At 43.7% G+C, this 20,804-nt stretch overlaps 1 protein-coding gene across 4 annotated transcripts in view; it reads left to right on the top strand.

The window, feature by feature from the left end:
* Positions 1-20,804, top strand: part of PRICKLE2 (prickle planar cell polarity protein 2) — a 188,868-nt gene that overhangs the window by 155,372 nt on the left and 12,692 nt on the right. For all 4 annotated transcript variants that reach the window (XM_037905132.2, XM_043551662.1, XM_037905133.2 and 1 more), the window contains 2 exons: positions 4,216-4,402; positions 7,733-8,596. In XM_037905132.2, the coding sequence (XP_037761060.1) occupies positions 4,216-4,402; positions 7,733-8,596 (1,051 nt within the window). The remainder of the gene's footprint in view (positions 1-4,215; positions 4,403-7,732; positions 8,597-20,804) is intronic.

Here is a 20,804-nt window from a genome sequence, read left to right as displayed (position 1 = left end):
CGTGGAGCAGAACCAGTGTTATCCAGCTTATAGGACAAGCACAACTATGCAATGCTACTTTGATTTCTGAGCTCAAAACTAACTTTGTGGAAAAATGTGACTAATGTTAAATAATGAATAAATCGGAGAGAATCGCAATATGTTCGCAGACCAGACAAAACGGGCTGATTCGTAAAGTAAATAATTTGTTATAAATTATTGACTCAGCTCTAACATGGACTGTGATTGGTTACTTATAAAAGGCAAAGATTTTTATGCTCAGACTAAAAATGCTAAACAGAAAAATGATGTCAGGCCTCCTGAGCTACTAGGGTTTGGCGAAAGTCAAATCTTGCCTGTAGATAGGTTCTTCCTTTAGAAAAATAATCACCATATTGTGGGATTGCTGATGTTGGGATACTCTGCATACAGCAACTAACATTAAAATAAACTCACACTGCAATGTTCTGAGTTTTGTGGATAGACCTGCAGCACCGTGTGTGTGTGTGTGTAGACCTGATATAGCTCAACTTCTACACTAAGTGGTAGAGAAAACACACAAAGCCATATAAAATTTGGGGGTTTCAGTTTGTTAGGGTTCATGAATATTTTTCCCTTTGATTTCAAGTTTGCACCCCAGGAGATTCGCAGTGGGAGGTTTTAGGTTCAAATCAGCCCAGGGTCACGCTAACCGAGGTCTAGGTTTACTCACAGGGTCAGGGGCCATGGAGAGCTTTTCAGTAACTTTCCTGTAATGACATACCAAGCGGTGCAATTTCATCCCAGCCATGGATGGTGGTGCCTCCACTGTACCCAGGTCTACCTCACATTTGCACTGGAGGAGAGAGCGTTCTATATCTTACAAGATGTGGAGTTTGACTCTACATTGTATTGAAATAGACCTTCATAGAGGAGATTAAAGGGATATGAGAAGCAGAACAAATATACAAAAAAACCTTCGAGGCTGATTCTGGATGTTTCTCAAGTGTCAATCTCAGTTTAAAGGCTGGTGAAGGAAATTGTTCTGGCTTGGAGAGTTATGAAAACTGAAGTGTGGAAAACCATAAGTATTATAAAAATCCTAAATCCCTTCTGTGCAAGTGTCCAATAAAAATCCCACTGTATATCCACATGAAGTATAAAGAGCATTGACTTATGTATCCAATTAGATTTGTAATGTTCCCAGTAAAAAACAAACTCCTAACCATTGAAATGGCCCTGTTTCTGGTTCTTTTAAGTGGAGTAACTTTTTTTCATGTACTTTTATCCTTGCAAAGTCCTGTTACAAATTCTAATACAAATACCCTGTTCAATTCCCTCTTTAAAACACTTCTTCTACGTCCAAAAATAATCACAAATAATATGAAATAACCACAAAACAAAGCTTCCTATTCACCTGTTCGGCGGAATATACTGTGCTGGTCCTAGCCTCTGTCACGGAGGCCAAGTAGCTCACTGCATAGGAGTGTTGTTAGAAGTTGAGAGGCTGAGACTCTATTTGCAACTCAGCTGTTCACTCAGTGTAACCTCAAATAACTCAGCTAACGTCTCCGGGCCTCAGTTTCCTCATCAATAAAATGGGGATGCTGATTCTTTCTCGTTTTTGGCCGTCTGTGGATGAAAAGCATTGTCGGGATGCTACGCATTACTGCTGCCGTCTCGCTCCTCACCCCAATAGGTCATCGTTTTTGTTCTGTTTCAGTCACTCTTTATATTAAGGTTCCCTTTATAAATGGTTAATAAATGATTAATAGGAGTTTAAAAATGGTTAATCAGTTATTAATCCAGAGTCCCACAGGTCAAGAAGTTGCTTATTACTTTGACTTCACATCATCCACTGATGTGCTCAGAAGCATCTATAACTCACACTACTCGTGTCTGTAACATGTTTATAGCATCTATGAGTCATTCATTAACCCTTCAGACACCAGGTACCTTAATATAACCTTAATATAAACAGTGACTCTGTTTGCACTGTAATTCGTGCAGTGATCCTAATTAGTACAGTAAGCTCCTGGTTAGAGGATCTAATCTTTTTGTTTTCCTGTGAAGTGCTGTGCCTGCCTGCAATATTGTGCTATAAACGGGGTGGATAAAATGTGATCATTTTTAAAGTAAAAAAGAAAAACCAGTTTTTTATTCAAATTGGATTTTTTTATTTAAATTAAATCCAGATTTATTTTTTTAAAAATAAACCTATTTAAAATTAAATTTTGAAATTGACAAGTTATGTTAAAAGCTAAACATTTTATAATGTATTAAAATCATTTAAATTGAATGCAAAAATAAATATTCAGCAATACATGTTTGCTGCCAAGTTTTAAAGAGTTAAACCACTGAACTGGTGGAAGTCACTGGCTAAGCACCTGGAACCAGAATCTGTCAAAAGGCTAAGTCAGCTTTTGACAGCAGTAGCCGCTTTCAGAAGATGCAAAGAGAATATTTTTTTCAGTTCAGTTTATTCCACTAGTTCAGTTCAATGACTAGTTCTTTCAAAGTAAAGAAACCAATTAGGAGTTGAAAGAGCGGGAAAGCCTGTTTTCGTCTTCCAATCTCTGGATACAGCCATGGTGTGAGAGGATGAGATCTACAGGTTCTAAAATTTGAAGGGCATGGTGACCAGAAACAATCAGTTCAGCTCACTGAGTACAGATATTCTTTACTTCTTCTAAATAAATCAGTTTGTTTGAAAGTAAAAAGCTGTTTTGATCAACAGTTTGGTCAACTTTTATTTTCTTATGTATCCAGGGTAGTTTTATTCTTTTTTTTAAAAAAAATCTGTTTTTGTGCATTTTTATTGAAGTTGACTTTCCATCCAAATGGAGCTTGGCACAAATCATAAGTACAAAATGAGTCATCATCTACTAAATCAGAAATGCATAATTCATCTTTTTTCTAACATAAAAAAAGGAAAAGTTAAGAATCTGAATAAAGGTAAATTATGCCAGTGTTTCCCAAATGGTGGGTCCCAGCTCACCCGTGGGTCTTGGGAGGGATCCGCACATGGACACGCTCTCTGGGCAGCAGGCAGTGACATGGGGAACGGGTTCCAGGCAGCAGCGGCTCAGAGGAAGTGTCCGGAGCCAGCAAGCAGACAGTCATCAGTCACAGTCTGGTCGCTGGGGGACAGACACCAGCTAGGGCTGCAGAAGGGGACAGGGCTGGGAAAGTGAGAACCAGAGGGCTGGAGGGACTTGAGCAGGAGGCTTGGGCTGAGAAGAGAGGGGAGCAGGTGATTGCGGGGCTGAGAAGGGGAGGGGAGCAGGTATGCAGAGGTGGAAGAACAGGGACAACGTTAGGTCCCCAAGAAAGACAAATTGCAGTTGGTGGGTCATGAGTAAAATGTTTGGGGACCTCTCAGTTAAACCAAACAATTGTTTAAATCAGTGGGTCCCAAACTTATTCTGCTGCTTGTGCAGGGAAAGCCCCTGGCGGGCCGGGCTGGTTTGTTTATCTGCCGTGTCCGCAGGTTCGGCCAGTTGCGGCTCCCAGTGGCCGCGGTTCGCTGCTCCAGGCCAGTGGGAGCTGCTGGAAGTGGCAGCCAGTACATCCCTCGGCCCACGCTGCTTCCAGCAGCTCCCATTGGCCTGGAGCAGTGAACCGTGGCCACTAAGAGCCGCAATCGGTCAAACCTGCGGACGCGGCAGGTAAACAAACCGGCCTGGCCCACAAGGGGCTTTCCCTGCACAAACGGTGGAACACGTTTGGGAACCACTGGTTTAAATAAAGGTGTATAGCTAGAACATAGCCTCTTGCGTATCAAACAGAAGCACCAAATTTAGTGCCAAGATTTAGGTGCAATTCAACGCATTTTAGAGATTACCAATCAATGCGAATCAACATTTCTTTAAGAAAATAACTAAGAAGTAGAAATGCAGAGCACAGTTAAAATGGATGTTTTAAATCAAGGTTTCCTGCTTGCTGATTTAAATCATAATTAAAATCAATCCCCTGGCTATAAATAAAACCAAGGCAGCTCTTTTACTTCCAAATCCTGATCAGGGCTCAGGGCTTCATTGTGCTAGGTGCCGTAGAGACAAATAACAAAGATGACACTCCCTTCCTCCAGGGAGCTCCCAGTCCACATGTTGGACAGTACGCAACAGGAGCTGGAAACTGACAAAGGCGGTGGAGGTGAGCGGCGTGGCTGGCGTAACACAAATCTCCACGTTCTAAGCCCTCTCTCCGTCCGTCTGCGATCCTGGTTGGCTCATTTCCTTCTCTGGCTTTTCCCAGATCATTTTTGCAGACGAATGCACCGAGGCCGAAGGGAGACACTGGCACATGAAGCACTTCTGCTGTTTTGAATGCGAAACGGTGCTGGGGGGCCAGAGGTACATCATGAAGGAAGGCAGGCCGTACTGCTGCAACTGCTTTGAGTCCTTGTATGCGGAGTTCTGCGACACCTGCGCACAACACATAGGTAAGGGCAAAATTCCCTGCCAGCTGTTAACAGGAGAGCACACAAGGGGTGGGGGTGGGGGGGGAAATGAAGTCATGCACCTTTTGATGTGGGTTCATTTAAGACGGTGATATAGTGCTTTATTGTGCTGTTGCTTTTATTTCATTGGTTTGGTAATATTTTGAGCGGAACACACCTGAGGCAACCTGTTGAAATGACTTTTACTTGAAAGGACATTTCTGGCACTGTTACTTGTTTCAATAAATCCTTCGGAAACCATTTGGCAGTGCAGGAGTCTGTATGGGACTTCAGTCAATACCGCCACATTTCCGCTGTGCGAGGAAAATCTATGCACAGCTGCCGCCAGCCATGTCCCTGCCCTGCGGAAATAACTATAGATGCAAACATCTGACTTTTCCTGGAGAATCAAGAAAGGTAATTTATTTGTTTAAATGACTGCTTTTACAGGGAGCAAAAGAGAGGCTGATCATATCCCCTTTTGTGCTAGGGAGGGTTTCTTGAAACAGGAAGAACATTGGAAAGCAGTCTCAGGAGATAATAAAACTACCAAAAGCAAAGATTTCACTGACTCATTTACTGTCCATTTTAACATTTTCTTTTAAATACTCTTGCACTTGTTGTAGCTGATCCTCCTCACTCCAGCTCTCAAAGGGGGCATATGGGTTAATGAGCTGTTCCAAGGGGAAATGTGTGTTCATTAGAAATCATTAACATTTCAATTTGCTTTTTTAATCCACAAATAGATGTGATATGCTCAGCAAAAAAAGAGTGAGAGAGAGAGAGAGAGAGGAAAAGAAAAAGAAAACTAACAACAACTGCAGACTTAATCTAGATTTCTGGTGCTGATATTTTGCTGCTCTACAAATACATTTGTACATTGGGTGCTAGCTCATTTCTTTCCTAAACACTGATACATTAACATTCCTTAAGCTAGTACCAATCACAATGGTTAACATGAGCTTGGCAGCTAATGTTACTACATTCTGGAATCTGCCCGGCTGTTTTGCTGTGCGTTGTAAAAAAAAAAAATCTCTTTACACGGATGGATGCACAGACAGGCCTTTATTTATGCCCATAGGTAAGTGCACATTTTTATGCAGTACTGCACTTTGGGGGTGGGGAACCCTTTTTCTCACATGAAATGGCCCAACAGTCAACGGAGGAATAAAAATTTCAGCAAAGCACTTAAGGACGTGCTTAACTTTGTCCTCCATCACGTCCCTCCTTAAAACTGATGTCTGCTGTGATGCCTTCAGAACACTCAACCCTGGAGAAGCAGCTGCTATGCTTATCACACTTGTCTCACTGTTACTTTGTGCTGTCCACCTGTCTGTCCCTTGTCTTCTACTGAGATTGTAAGCTCTCCAAGGGAGGGAATGTATTTTACCGTAGGTTTGTGCAATGCCTGGCACAGCGGGGCTTGGGCCTCTAGGTGCTACCACAATACAAATGATTATTATTAATAATAATAATAATAATGCAAACATGAGCTTAAGCGCCATATCAGTTAAAACTAAGCACGAGCTTAAGACCTTTGCAGAACTGGGGTGTATAGCAGGGCCTCTAAATGAGAAAAAAACCTCATGCTTTTCCTGGAGGTAACTTCAGGAGAGAGGGCGCTATCTGGCTGAATAAAAAGCTGATGTTCTACCCACTGCCTTCTCTCCCTTTGGCATTCAAATGCAATATAAGTGGTTTGCTTGTTACACTGGAGAAAAAAGTTACACTGAAAACAGTTCTAGCTCGGAATAGAATGTGCTAATGGGTATATTATAATGGGTTCATGGGAAAATTTATACATATAAAATTAGTCAAATGTACTCTCTATGTGCAAACTTGTGTTGCACACACGTATAGTTGAGTTCTTCATAATGTTCTTTATGCCCTTAGCATTCTGTCTATCATGCAGCCATTACTAAGGTAATTACTTTTTCCCGAGAACTGCAATGTAACCAGACATATAAAAATATGAATTATAATTGTGTCTTCAGATGCTGTTTTCACCCCCCTGGAAAATATTTATATCTTTGACCAAAAAAAGGATTACCACGTATGTACCACACACATTCTTTGTCTGCCTCTCTTTGAGCCAGTCTGTTGTCATTTCTTTTGGTGTTAGGCTCTTCCGTTTATAAATACAGAGTAACTGCTCTCCTCTTGCAGTACACATTTGGGTAGGGAGGGTTAATGAAAACGCATTTTGAATCTTCCCCACAGGATTCCCAGGAGGTTGGAGTGACAATGTAATGACTGTGTTTCGGTTTAGTGGTTGTGTAGGTTAAGTGCTGACGGATAGACTGCCCATTGCCCACTCTCCCATTGGCTACCCCATTTTTAAAAAACTGAATTTTGGTGTGGGGGAGTGGAGATACAGCACATTAGTCTGCAGTGAAGCCTTTAACACCAGTTAGTAAAGAGGATTTCAGGGAATACAAATGATTTAAAGCCAGCTTCCCATTGTGAGTACAAAGAAGAGCTAACCTGGCAGGGATAATTCTTGGGTAAATATGGTGGTGATCAATTGAAGTTACAGCTGGTGTAACCTATGACTGGTAAGCCTCGTGCGTCTGCTTGTTCAGAACAGATTCTCATTGTTCGGCCTACAATGAATTTAATTCCCTCAGTAAGCCAGGCAGGGCTGAGTGAAGGCAAACTTGATCCTCTGTATGGCTGCTACCTAATGGATTTGAGTATAAAGCAATCCAAGGTGATTGTTCGTGTAGTCTCTTTACCTCTCCTCTTTAGAGAAGAGGCTAGAATAGTTAGAAGAAGTTTGGGTCTTAAAATCTACAGGGAATAGAGCAGTCAAGGGCAGGGATGGGTTTATATTTAGCTGCGTCTCAAAGCTGGGAAAGCAGCACAAATTCCTCTTCTGGGTTGTTGGTTTTTGTGGGTTTTTTTAAGTAGCTAGTGGTTTTATTGCGTTGACTTCAACAACTTTGTGAAGAAACTTTCATGTTCCTACCATTTAAAGTATGAAATAAGCATTTAAAATTCAATAACCCCTGACTCAGCTGTGCCACCGTTTCTAACGTTAAGTAAGTCCTTTGGTTAGGCCTTGAACCTGTGAAGACTTATACTTAACTTTACACAGTTTAGTAGTCCCATTGAAGTTACCAAAGGATTGGGACCTATATGTGGATTATTTTTATGGGCTTGCTCCTCAACATGAGGAAAGGTTGTAGAATCAGGGCCTTCTGTGTTTTCATTCTTGATTTATCTTTCATGAATTGTTAGAAAATGAAACCACTGAAATTTCTGGGGACTAACTTCCAATTCATGACATAGCTCTTACACTTTCTGTATGTTTTTCTCCCCCCCTCCCCCAAGGTATTGACCAGGGCCAGATGACTTATGACGGCCAACACTGGCATGCTACAGAAACCTGTTTTTGCTGTGCTCAGTGCAAGAAATCCCTACTTGGTCGACCTTTCCTACCAAAACAAGGGCAGATATTCTGTTCGAGGGCATGCAGCGTGGGCGATGATCCTAACGGCTCGGATTCGTCAGATTCAGCATTTCAGAACGCAAGAGCAAAGGAGTCCCGCCGCAGTGCCAAAATTGGCAAGAACAAAGGGAAAGGGGAGGAAAACATGTTAAATCAGTGCAGTCAACTGCAAGTGACCTCAAATAGACTTTCTGCAGATGTGGACCCACTGTCGCTACAGATGGATTTGCTGAGTTTGTCTAGTCAGACTCCTAGCCTAAACAGAGAGCACATATGGAGGAGTAGAGATGAACTCTATCACTATGGAAATCAAATGGAGCAAAGTCAATCCCAAAGCCCCTTGCAACTTCTCAGCCAGTGTAATATAAGGACTTCCTATAACCCAGGACAGGTCCCAGGCACTCAACCAGATTTATGGGCCAAACATTTCAGCAATCCAAAGAGAAGTTCATCTATAGCAATGAAGGGGCATAGTGGAAGCTTCATCCAGGACTGCAGAGAAGATTATTACTCAGGAAGGCTTAGGTCACAAGAAAGCTACAGCGATATGTCTAACCAGAGTTTTAATGAAACCAGAGGAAGCATCAAAGTTCCAGAATATGATGAAGAGGAAGAAGGCGGGATGTCTACCCAACAGTGTCGAACAAGGCATCCAATCAATGCACTTAAATTCACTGAGGCCCTAACACCCACCGAGCGAACACCACGGGGCTCAATGGAGTCCCTCGCCCTTTCAAATGCCACAGGTAAGACACTACCGGCTAGCACAATGTTCTGTTGTTAATCCTGCAGCCAGACAGAAAGGTAGGTGAATCCACCTATTAAAACAAAATTATGGTTTGCTGTGTGGAGGTGGAATTGCAGAGCTCTGCAGCAGCATAGGGAATGCATGTGGGTGATGATGAAAAGGTAGGGATGCCTCCAGGGTTTGACAATCTAATAGCTTTTTGCAATGCAAAAATCAGAGTCTGAAGCCCTGTGGCTGTGTGGTGGAGCCAAGCAGCAGCAGAGCCGGTGACTTGCTTTTGAATCCAGAGGGCACCTCCATGGTTACTTTGTTTTCCGATTTGACTGTCCGTTGCGCTAGGCGCACATACACATAAAATCCCTAAATAACTGGATCAAACATAAGAACATAAGAATGGCCATACTGGGTCAGACCAAAGGTCCATCTAGCCCAGTGTCCTGTCTTCCTACAGTGGCCAATGCCTACAGTGGCCAGAGGGAATGAACAGAACAGTTAATCATCAAGTGATCCATTCCCTGTCACCCATTCCCAGCTTCTGGCAAACAGAGGCCAGGGACACCATCCCTGCCCCTCCTGGCTAATAGCCATTGATGGACCTATCCTCCATGAATTTATCTAGTTCTTTTTTGAACCCTGTTATAGTCTTGGCCTTCACAACATCCTTTGGGAAGAAGTTCCACAGATTGACTGTGCGTTGTGTGAAAAAAATACTTTCTTTTGTTTGTTTTAAAGCTGATGCCTATTAATTTCATTTGGTGGCCCCTAGTTCATGTGTTATGAGAAGGAGTAAATAACACTGCCTTATTTACTTTCTCCACACCAGTCATGGTTTTATAGACCTCTGTCATATCCCCCCTTAGTCGTCTCTTTTCCAAGCTGAAAAGTCCAAGTCTTACTAATCTCTCCTCATATGGAAGCTGTTCCATACCCCTCATCATTTTTTTTGCCCTTTTCTGAGCCTTTTCCAAGTCCAATATACCTTTTTTTGAGATGAGGCGACCACATCTTCACGCAGTATTCAAAGTGTGGGTGCACCATGGATTTATATAGAGGCAATATGATATTTTCTGTCTTATTATCTATCCCTTTTCTAATGATTCCCAAAATTCTGTTTGCTTTTTTGACTGCCGCTGCACATTGAATGGATGTTTTCATTGAACTATCCACAATGACTCCAAGATCTCTTTCTTGAGTGGTCACAGCGAATTTAGACCCCATCATTGTATATTATACTTGGGATTATGTTTTCCAGTGTGCATTACTTTGCTTTATCAACATTGAATTTCATCTGCCATTTTGTTGCCCAGTCACCCAGTTTTGTGAGATCCTTTTGTAGCTCTTTGAAGTCTGCCTGGGCCTTAACTGTATTAAATAGTTTTGTATCATCTGCAAATTTTGCCACCTCACTGTTTACCCCCTTTTCCAGGTCATTTATGAATATATGACTGGTCCCAGACTGGTCCCAGAACACACCCCTGGGGACACCACTATTTGCCTCTCTCCCTTCTGGGAACCGACCATTTATTCCTACCCTTTGTTTCCTATCTTTTAACCAGTTACTGATCCATGAGAGGACCTTCCCTCTTATCCCATGACAGCTTACTTTGCCTAAGAGAAGAAGTTACACACTCCTCACCAGTTCAGCTTCATTCAGAAATCACTCTTCCCTCTCACTCCATTAACCCCCCTCCCTTTTGACTCAGCCGCTTCGCAGAACCCTTGAGGATATGGCAAGCTCTGCAGTGTGCCCTGAAGGTCAGTAGGCTTGAGTGCTGTCAGACCTAGATGGGGAAACAAGTTCAAGAGACCAGCCTGCCACCATGTCTCTCTCCCATGGGGGCCAGTGGCCAGAGCATCTTAGCTGATCTCATGCACCATGCGTCTATTTGAGAGATGTCTTCAGAATGTAAATGCGAGTTGATCAGGACTGGGACAGAAGGGCATGGTGGAGGACAAGTGAGGTACACGCCCTATTGTGTCTACAGAATAGCAAAGAGAGGAAAGAAGACAGCTTGTGCTCCTCTTCTGGTCTAGCTCTACAGAAGCATAGATACCGAGCAGAGATCAGAGTGAGAACACAGTATGTGACAGCCAGCAGTACAACCTCCCTGGAACCGAGAAAGTACCGTATAGTCTGTAAAACAAGGGTGCATGCGAGTAATGGAGTGTCTGCTTTAACTGTGGAAATCCCAGAATTTGCAGGTTTAATAAGACAGTCGAGCATTGCAAGACCTTGAATTCACCTCACTTTGATTTCTCTTATTTGTTTACTAAATATAATTATTTCGGGGTGCGGGATGGGGGGGCTTTTAGTGTATTTCAAAACAAACCCGTTGCTGCTCTTTAATCCTTCCTTTAAAAGAAGGAAAATCATTAATGCCAGCTGCTGGAGAAGAGACAGATTTTAGCCTCAAGAGCCCAAGGAGCTCTCCTAAGCAACAGCTGGGGGCAAAAATTATTTCAAAATACTTTGAAATATAACCCATGACAGGCCCGCAATAAGCCCCCTTTTGTGTAGTGTTTTTTTAAGTAGAACATTATGGTGCTGACTGTTTTACTAGTCTTTCCTTTTTATATACACCACTCTTTCCCCCCCGTCTTTTCATTGTATTGTAATAACTAGTCACAAAAACAGAGATGATGCTGGCCTCCCATGACTGTAAATGTATCCAAATGAAATATTCAGTATTCGCTTGGTCTGACTACATTTGCTTTTCATTCCTTGGCCCAGCAAAGCGTGTGTGTGGAATAAGCCTGTTGGGGCTTAGGAGATATAACACATTAGTCTGCAAACAGGCTTTATGTTTGATTCAGACCCCAGTGCAATGGAGTTTTTCTTTAGTCGACAGTAGTTTACGTTATCAGATGACCACGCTAATCTGGCACAGCTAACCGCCTTTCCTCAGGAGTCCCTAAAGCATGAAACCTCCTTGAAAAGAAAATACCAAGTATGGTTTTTTTAGCCACAGATATTTACTTTGCTTTTTCTTTCCTCTCCCTCCCCCTATTCCCCTTCCCTCCTCCTCCCCCACCCCCCAGGGCTTTTTTCTTTTCGGCCAAGCTTTGTTTGGATTCAGCCATGTACGGTCCCCTCCCCCCTGAAAATCTGATCTACCTCTCATGCTTTCACCTCCTAACTAGCTGCCTAGAAATGGTTCAGAGTCCAGTTGCATGGGCTGGTATTGTTGTTCTTTGCAAGGTGCTGGCAGTATGCTTGGCACTGTGCGAACGGATGCGAGGCCCTGTCCAGCCCTTGAGAGCTCAGAGCATACCAGCCCCGCTCAGGAAATGCAATAGGGACAAGTCTGTAGGTGTCTCTGAAGCCCCTTTGTAGCATCCGGCTTTAGGAGTGGAGAGGGGTTAGTGGAGAGTGAGTGAATTTTAGAAGGGTTATGAATTTCCTCAGCCTGAAATGACAGGACTCTTTTGTTACTCCTGTGCCCCCAGGACAAGTTTATGGGTTCTGGTGTGTTTGTCTTGGAAATGTGCCAGCACCGTACCTGGAGTTGAAATAATCTGTTTCCGGCCATATCCTCGCTCAACTTCCATAAATTAAGTTCAGAATAGGACATAAGAAGAAGGCGGTCTTCCCGCCCTATATACAGTTCCAAAAGGGAATCTGAAATTGGGGACAGAGAAGGCAAAATAAATCGCTTTCAGAAATCAGTGTAAGCATGAGTGTAGGTGAAAGCAATCTGAGAGAGCCTCAGACCCACACCCTTCATGCTCCCGATATGGAAACTTTGTTAGCATAAATAAACTTGAGCCGCACTGAGGTCTGTTGCTGGATTTGCAGCATGCAAGCAATGTACAGCTATTTAAATAGTGATTTTGTAGTTTGGCGCTCACATGTAACAAGTTATCTGGGCACAGGTCAACAGGGAAGTTTTAAAAAGGGTTTTAATTATTACGATGCAAAATATCTCTATATTTAATCTTAGGACATCCCTTTTTGAAGCATTATGGGGAGGTTTTCAATGGCACTCAACTCCCGGTTGTACCTTTGAAAATCTGCCCTTAAAATCAAACTGTCCTTCCAAACACTTGCTCTATTAATGTATATTAATTAATCTGTTCCTTCCTGCTTAGTTTTCTCTACTGGAGAAGTAGCTCAGAATGCTGAGGCTTGCATTGAAGGTGTCAAACAAGTACTTATGAAATCCAGATGATGATCATAGTTTTCAATGGTAATTTGTATTACAATGGTGCCTAGAGACCCCGATTGAAATCAGGGCTCCATTGTGCTGAGCACAGAACAAATAGAATAAGAGGCAATCCCGGCCCCAAATTGTTCACTATCTGAAGAGACAAGGCTGACTTGTCTTTTCCCTGGGAGAAGAAAGAAAGGATTATTATCCCCTTTTAATAAATAGCCAGCTCAGGCACAGAGAGTTTAAGTGACTTGCCCAAGGTCGTGCAGGAGATGGGTAGCAGCGCTGGGAATTGAAGCCAGCTAGGCTATGTTCAGTAGAGTAGTGGAAGAGAAAACAAAGTACTTCACATGCTACCTTGTTTAGCTGCCCTCTCCACTCAGATGCAGGGCTCCTTCCTCCCACCCACTCTTACCGCTGCTGTTGCTCAGCCCGTGACCCAACGTGCAGCTCAGACATGGTGTTTTGCTTTTCGTGATGGCTCGGCCTGGCTTTTGGAAAGCACTCAGTACAGACCCCCTGCAAAGGAAACGCCACAGTAAATATGTCACAAATCAGAAACAGCCTAAGGTGCCTCTTGCTCCAGAGCATTCCTTGACACATCGCTAAACTGCAGGTCTCCTAAATGAAGCAAAGTAAACACACAGGGTCACTCTATCCATGCGATTTGCGACTCCCACCAAGAAAGCTCGAGTGCGTTTTTTTGCAAAACACTCCAGCGTTTCCCTTTGTACTGAAACACTGAGAAAGTCCCTTTAAAATTCTCTCTCCACACAGTTGCTCCACCTTGTAAAATACACTGTGTGGAGTGATTCATTCTGAATCTGTCCAATATTTTTATGACATCACTGAAAACATTTATTTTATATAGAGCTGAAGGGCAAACAGTCTCTGACCTGCACAGCACATGTTACAATCTGACTGACTCCATCCTGGCAGGAAATTCTGCTGTGATGTTTCTATTACAGCTCAGCCAGTAATTAGCTGGAGGTGCCAGGGAAAGCAGATAACAAACCAGGTGTGTGGCTAAAGTCCATTTTCTATGGGTAAAAAGCTACCTGTGTCTTCCACCTGTGAAAAGTTATTGTGACTGTTATATCTGCATTGCTGTCAATAGTACCTAGACACCCCAACTGAGATCTAGGTGCTGTAAAACACACAGGAAGAAACCACCACCCCCCCAAGAGTTATTGTCTAATTAAATGACAGACAAAGGCTAGAAAAACAAAGTAGCATTGTGCCCATTATACAGGTGGAAAATGCAGGCACAGAGAGATTCAGCAAAGCACATGCGTAGTCCCATTTAAGTCAACAGGGTCCTGACAAACTTTGAGGTACACACACACACGCGTAAGTGCTTTGCCCAAGAAGGCTCTTCTAAATGACTTGCCTGAGGTCACACAGGAATGTTGTGCCACGGGTGGGAATTGAACACAGATCTCCTGAGTCTCAGTCCAGTGCCTGGGCATCAAGCGGATCTTTCTTTCCTCATGGTCCTACCTAGTAAATGGTTGCACCGGATGGACAATAAGCACTGGATAAGTGTGCTCCACTGGTGACTTTGTAAGCCGGACTTTACACCCATGAGAATGACATGAAATCCTGTGGGGTTCTTCCTAAGCAGATTCTAGTTAAACCCTTTAGAGCCAATTCCTAATGGGTTAGTTAAGTAACACTAATGTTAAGGGAAAACCTACTGACCACTCACCCTGAGTGTCTAGACGTTCTCTGTCGTCACACCGTGTATACTAATATCTTGAGATTCAGCTAGACCACTGAATTTTCAGTGCTAGCCATAACTCTGCATTTCCTTTCTGTTTGTGCATTTAAATTAGATCCCTAGCGCTCTGTTCTCCCCTAGCTAGGCATGTCTAATCTCCATTAACAATTATGGGACGTAACCACACACACCAGCTAAGGAAAATAGACTCCTGATTGTAGTTTTTGTCTCTCATTTCCCTTTCATTTTTTTAATTGTGATTTGTTTAAATGTTTCCCTGGCCCCAGTATCAATCGTAATCTATGAGACAATCTGAATTGCTATGGTGCCTTCATTGAGATTAGACTAATCTCTCTAAATGTATGGGAAACAGAATCGGAAGTAGGGGCAGGAGAAGAAATACATTAGTTTTCCAATGCAGCCTGGAGCCAGCCTGGTCTCAGTGGAGCTCTATGAGAAAGTCAGAGAGCATCCTCCTACTGAGATCAGATGGGCAACTTTACAGAAGTCCCACTCCCAACAGAGGTTCATAAGAGAACCTAATTGGCAGGTCCAACATTTGGCCTCCAAAAGAGAGTGCCGCAACATTCTTAAATTCCCAGCTGTGCCATCTTTCTAGCCTCTTTGCTGGCTTTACTCTTGTGAACAGACAGGGTGCTGAAATATTAAAACATTTGTGCTTTCGAGTTCTTCAGAGAACTTCATGGAACTCTTCATTTTCAGTTATTTGTTGGCCAACAAGGATGGAGCCACTCGGGGGAGTATATCAGCATTTTAGCATTCTCACAGCTGCAATTCCAGTAAACTCAGCATTCCGAGTTGCTCTGCGATGGGTCACCCAGTTTAGAAGCTGAGATGTTAATAGATTTGCAGCTCACTCTTTGAAGGGCAGCTACTTTTCCCCTGCCTATCATATTCAGTTTCCTTTGGCCAGCCAACTTGGGGAATCTCCATTAAATGGAAGTTACCAACATCACAAAATTAGCAACAGTAGATTCTACCATTGTAAAAAGGTTTACACCAAAGCCTCTGTCTCATTCATTAACCTGGCAGGATGCTGGTGCTCTGGCGTTTGTGATCCTTATCTCATGAGAACGAGCTGATCCTGCCAGAGATTAAGCACAACTTGGAAGGCGTTCAGTCCCTTGTTGAATTGATCCTGAGCCCAATAGTTGTCTTGTTGCTATTGTCATGTTAATTCCAATGGGTGTTTCATAACCTTGTCAAAGTTGATGCAAAGCGTTGTGCACACTTAGCGACCAAATTATAAATAAAAGCTTCTCTCTGCTGATTCCCAACAATGGTTTTAGCAAAACACCAGTCGGTCTAATAGCCCCCTTTAAGAAGTACTGGCAAGCAAAATTTCAATGTCAAATAACAGTCTCTTTGTTTGCAGACAACTTGGGGAGGTATCAGAGGTCAGGCCCACATTGAATGATGACACTGTTGGAGTGCTCAAAAGGAGAAACAAATTTTAACCAGGAAACCAGCTCAGTGTAGGTTAACAACATAGAGTCAAACCCTGCCCTCATTTGACATAGGTGGAAATCTGGAGTAACTACTCTGAAGTCAGTGGGATTCCATGGGGTGTCAATCAGGGCAGAATTGGGTTTAACAGGTATAGGGCAGGTATCTACTGGAGTTATTTATATCACGAAACACCTAGAGACCCCAATTAGGTTCTTCTAAAAACTGCCCAACCAGGTGTAAAAGGTAGCTCTGCCCAAAAGAATTTCCAGTCTAGGGTTGCAGACTGGTGGAAGAGACAGACAAATGGGCGTTAGCAGAGTAAACACAGTGGCCGTAAAAATGAACGCGGTATGCATAAAAGAAGGCTGCAGTGTCTAACAAAGCCCCAGTTCTGGAATTAAAGTGGAAATTCCAGCTGAGCTTTATAGCAGCTCTGACCGCCTGTAAACAGAGAGGGAGAGAATTACCATCTCTGCTCCCCTCAAGTATGTTCTGCAAACTATAGCTTCATGTGCAAAAAGGGAAGAGAGGGATGTGAGACCATCACAATAGAAGTTGTTTCATGCTGGCATTGAAGCTCGGGGCCTTTTACGACGGAAAAACCTTTTTAAAAAGGTCATCTCCCTGTGCCAAGTCAGCCATATTTGGCAAGACTCGACCACTGTCACAGGAAGCTCAGAAGATAGTGTCTCACCCCATTGGGGCAGCTCTGTTCCCAGCCTTTCATGGCAGCATCCAAGCCCATCTGCCTCCCTGCATCGGACAAAGAATCAGAAGCGAAGGGGTGGAGAGAGTCTGTCAGTGTACGGAGTGGGGCGACAGAGGCAGTAAGACTGACCTGGCGGGCTCTTTGCCTTCAATCTGTTTCCCTTTCTTCCTCCAGGTGAGGAGGGGATTCGAAGCGGAAAGCCCTGCTTGCAGTTCAGACATACTTGCAATACCCGGGGGGCCCAAACTAGCCTCTCCCTTTTCTTTGTTGCTGTAAAGGTAGATGAAAGATCTTGGGTGGGGGTTTCCAAAAGCCCACTGAAGTCCCTGGAAGCGGGGGAGCTCAGAGTGGCCAGTGCTGAGCACTGCTGAAAATCCCACTCCTCATGTATTCTTTTCTCTTCCCCTCCCGCCCCCATTGAGGATGCGGATGTTCGTGACAGGGCGGTGGATGAAGAGCCAGACTGTTGTACCATCCAATACATAGCTAGTCAGCACACCGCTCCCAATTCCATTGAGCTGTCGCTGTCTTTTTCACTGGCAGGGAGACGTCTCCCAGCTCTTCAGCCATCCCCTTCCCGTCCCGCCCTGGAAAATGGAACATTTATTTCAAGTCACTAGGGCAACAGCACTTAGCAGACTTGTCGCAACTTCAAAATATAGAGAGAGACACCCTTGAATTTCTCAGGCAAACAGACAAAGCCTGAGAGTCTCCTTCTGACAAGGACAATATCAAGGTGTATTAACTCTGATTAGTACACTCTGTGCGCACTTTTATTTTTCATTCCTTCATTCCCCTGGAAGTTTGGCCTGCAGTCTGTGTGTATATTGAGATGCTCCTGCCTTGCATGAGTACATGCCAGTTTGCTGTTGCTGGATCTCCGGTGGTAAACACTAGGCTGCTGGCATGGACTTTTATTTTAGACAAAGGCACGGAGGCATATGCTTTGCAAAACAAAACGAGACCTGAAATAGACCCTTGGAAACCCGTATTGTGGCAAGAAAATAATTGTACATCAAATAGTTGTGCTTCCCTGACCCATCAGCCACCCTTCCAAACCCCGGGCGTTGTGTTCTACAAGATGGAATCCTGTTGGTTTTGTGGAGAGTCGTAAAATCCAACGTTAGCCACTTGGAGGGCTCTGCCGACGCTCTCTCTAATGTGTGGTGCTCCCTTGTTTGCTCACACGTTCTCAGCTGTTGCTTGCCCTGTGACAGTGTTCATCTTTCTCACCTGCAAATCAGTTGTTGGGAGAAAAACTGGAATTAGTCCCCAAAATGATGCATTGAAATGATAACCAGCCCCTTCCTTGTGCAAATCTAAGAGTTTTGACAGCTTTCTTTCCTACGGAAAACTCCTCCACTGCAAAGCAGGCAGACAAAAGGAGCAGCAGAAGGATTCTGCAAGAAGGGGGCTGTCTTTTCTGGCTGCAGGCAAAACAGAGGGAGGAAGGCGGGGGGGTCCTGTTTGCAGAATGACTGGTGTAGAAACCTCCCCTGATTGTCTCACTGAGTACCCCAAAGACTGAGGCTTCACTAATGAGGCATGGCGGATGAGATGGTTAAACCAGGCACACTGCATTAATCATTTCCAGTCAAATCTCTCACCCAGATGGTATTGGCATAGTGGCTGTTTTCAGTGTGCTGGGTGTCTGAGCTGTTTGTGACAAGAAACGTATCCTGAAATCGTTAGAAAATCTTCATGATTTACAGTGCACCAGGCTGCACAGCGAAGTGTCAGAATCGTGAATGGCTTGGCAGGCACTTCGCTTGTCTCTGAATTACAAGGTTCCTTGCCTTTCTCTCCCAGCCTTGTTTACACTTAGCTTTTTCCAGTGGTTATATAACTGTTCCCTTTTATTTCTGCAAATCCCAGGGTCGAAGTGGAGTGAAGCTGTGCTATAAACAAGTCACTGACAGTACTGCTCCTCTTTCTCTTAAGTTCCTTTCAATTCCTGCGGTGGAATTTAAAATCAAGCCCATTTCATGGGCTGTGGGTTCTTAGGAAAGTGCCTACCTAGCACTACAGAGGCAGCCAGGGGGCATTTGGGGGAGGGAAGGGAGGGAAGTTAGAAGTGAAAGTGTTCGGTTCTGTTCTGCCTGCGTACGCTGCAGTTAAACAAAGCCAATTCAGGAGACACTGATTTTGGAAATGTACACTCAGCTTTACACATTTAACACGTTTCAGACCTCAGTTATTATGCTACACAGAGGACTTGCTTTCCATTCCGTGTGGTGAGTGTAAGGAAATGGAGTGGTAGTGAATTGCTGTATTCACAAGTGGTATAATAAACTAATCAGGCATTATTGAAACCTCCTTTCTGCCCAGTTCAGCAAAGCATCAAGCATGGGCTTAAGACCAGTTGCTGTCAATAAGACAGCATGAGGGTGGGATTTAAGTTGCAGTTGGGCAAAAATGTTCACAGAGAAACCCTAAAACCGTTGCAAAACCTACCTCGTGTCTTGTGCATCATCACAAGGTTCACAAGTCTTTTAGGGGAACTTGAGCTTGGTCTAGAGTGACCTCCAGATGATGTGTGCATTCATCTAAAGTCTGGTTTTCCATGGCCCAGCATGGACACTGGTAATTGTTATTGGTTTTGACTGAAGCCCTGCCTACGTCCGAGACATTTGAAGCAGTGTAACTGTGCATGGCTATCCATCGTCCCCGATAATGGTGTCACGGCAGCTCATGTGTTTTCTTGTGGCTGTACAGCCAATCTGTGAGGAGCAAGGTCACGAACAGATGTCACATCGGAATTTAAAGCCTCTCCTTGAAGACTTGACATGACACTTGGCTCTTTTTAAATTGTTTTGTGCATCTGTCTTTCTCCAAGTGTTTACAGCTTTTATCGCTAGTTGCTCTCCATTCAGGTCTGTCCTTGGCTGGGCCTTCGAAGTTACCAATATGCAGCATGAGCTGAGATTCTCCTTGACGCATTTACGTTGCCCGCCCTTTCTGTGCTTTCAAGTGTAACTATGTCAGTGCAGTCACATCACTGCAAACCCTTAATGTAGATTCACTGCACTGACATCAAACGGGGTTTGTACAAAGGCAGCTTAATCTGATGTTACACAAGGATGCTGTTGCAAGGCGTGAGCCTCATTTGATGTTTGTGCAGCGTAACTACATTAGGGGGAGTGTACTCCTGTAACCGTATAGTTGTTGACTGGAAATAGCGTCGCTTAAGATCAACTGCTGTCAATGACACAGCAGGAGGGTAGGTAGATTTCTCAAATGTAGATGGAGTCAGTCGTGCTTTGAGGCTTTCGTGTTTGTTTGGAATTGGAAACTCAGAGGGTGTGCTGAGATATTTGCAGTCCCCCATAATTCTAGCCTTTAATGTCATGGTGTCTTGATGAGGCAGGTGCTTTCATTCGACAATTTGACACGAATCAGCAAAACAAGATGCTTGGCCTTTTGCACTGTGCCACACTCTGGTAGCACCAGGGAGCCATCTACCTTCAGCCAAGTCACACGGCAGTAGGCTTGGCAAGGCTATACAGTTGTTCCAGCTCCTCACATTGAGGCTTTGAAGCGTCATCAGGAGATGGTGATTTAATCCCAATCAAAACGGACATTTCAGAAGGTCCTGCAGATGTGAGGGGAAACGGGAAACTATATTTGTACAATAAAAACGTCCTCCAGCCATGGGCTAGCGTAAGTTTTCCGCTCGCCTGGATAGTCTGGTGAAACAGATTCTCAAATTTCTTTAATAGAAAAATATCCTTTGCATGGCAGGGTCCCTCTCTCTTTCTTCCAGGGTAACATTTCACTTGATCAAATTATGAACTGTGTTCCCAGACAAAACACATCATTAAGCTGGAGCGAAGGGGGCTGTAAATAAATATCAGTAATTTAAGGGCATCACCCCGGATTTTGTAGTCGTAATGAAAAAACAAATGCCTGAAAAAAGAGAAAATGGAAAGTTAATGGTACATTAATCTATGTTACGGAAACACAGCACTACTTAAATATTACCCTCATGTCTCCTCATTCCTCCATGGAGGGTCAATACACATCTGAGACCATAATGACGACTCATATGAAACCCCACTACCGCTGGATACCTCGGTAACTGAGAACGTCTCAAACCCTGCAGACATGTGTATTACAGACATGGTGCTGCTGACACCTTGAACCGAGGCCATTGTGG

Source organism: Chelonia mydas, chromosome 7, assembly GCF_015237465.2.
Source record: "Chelonia mydas isolate rCheMyd1 chromosome 7, rCheMyd1.pri.v2, whole genome shotgun sequence".
Classification (NCBI taxonomy): Eukaryota; Metazoa; Chordata; order Testudines; family Cheloniidae; genus Chelonia; species Chelonia mydas.
The sequence above is the reverse complement of the archived record's forward strand: the minus strand, read 5'-3'. Positions and strand labels throughout refer to the sequence as shown.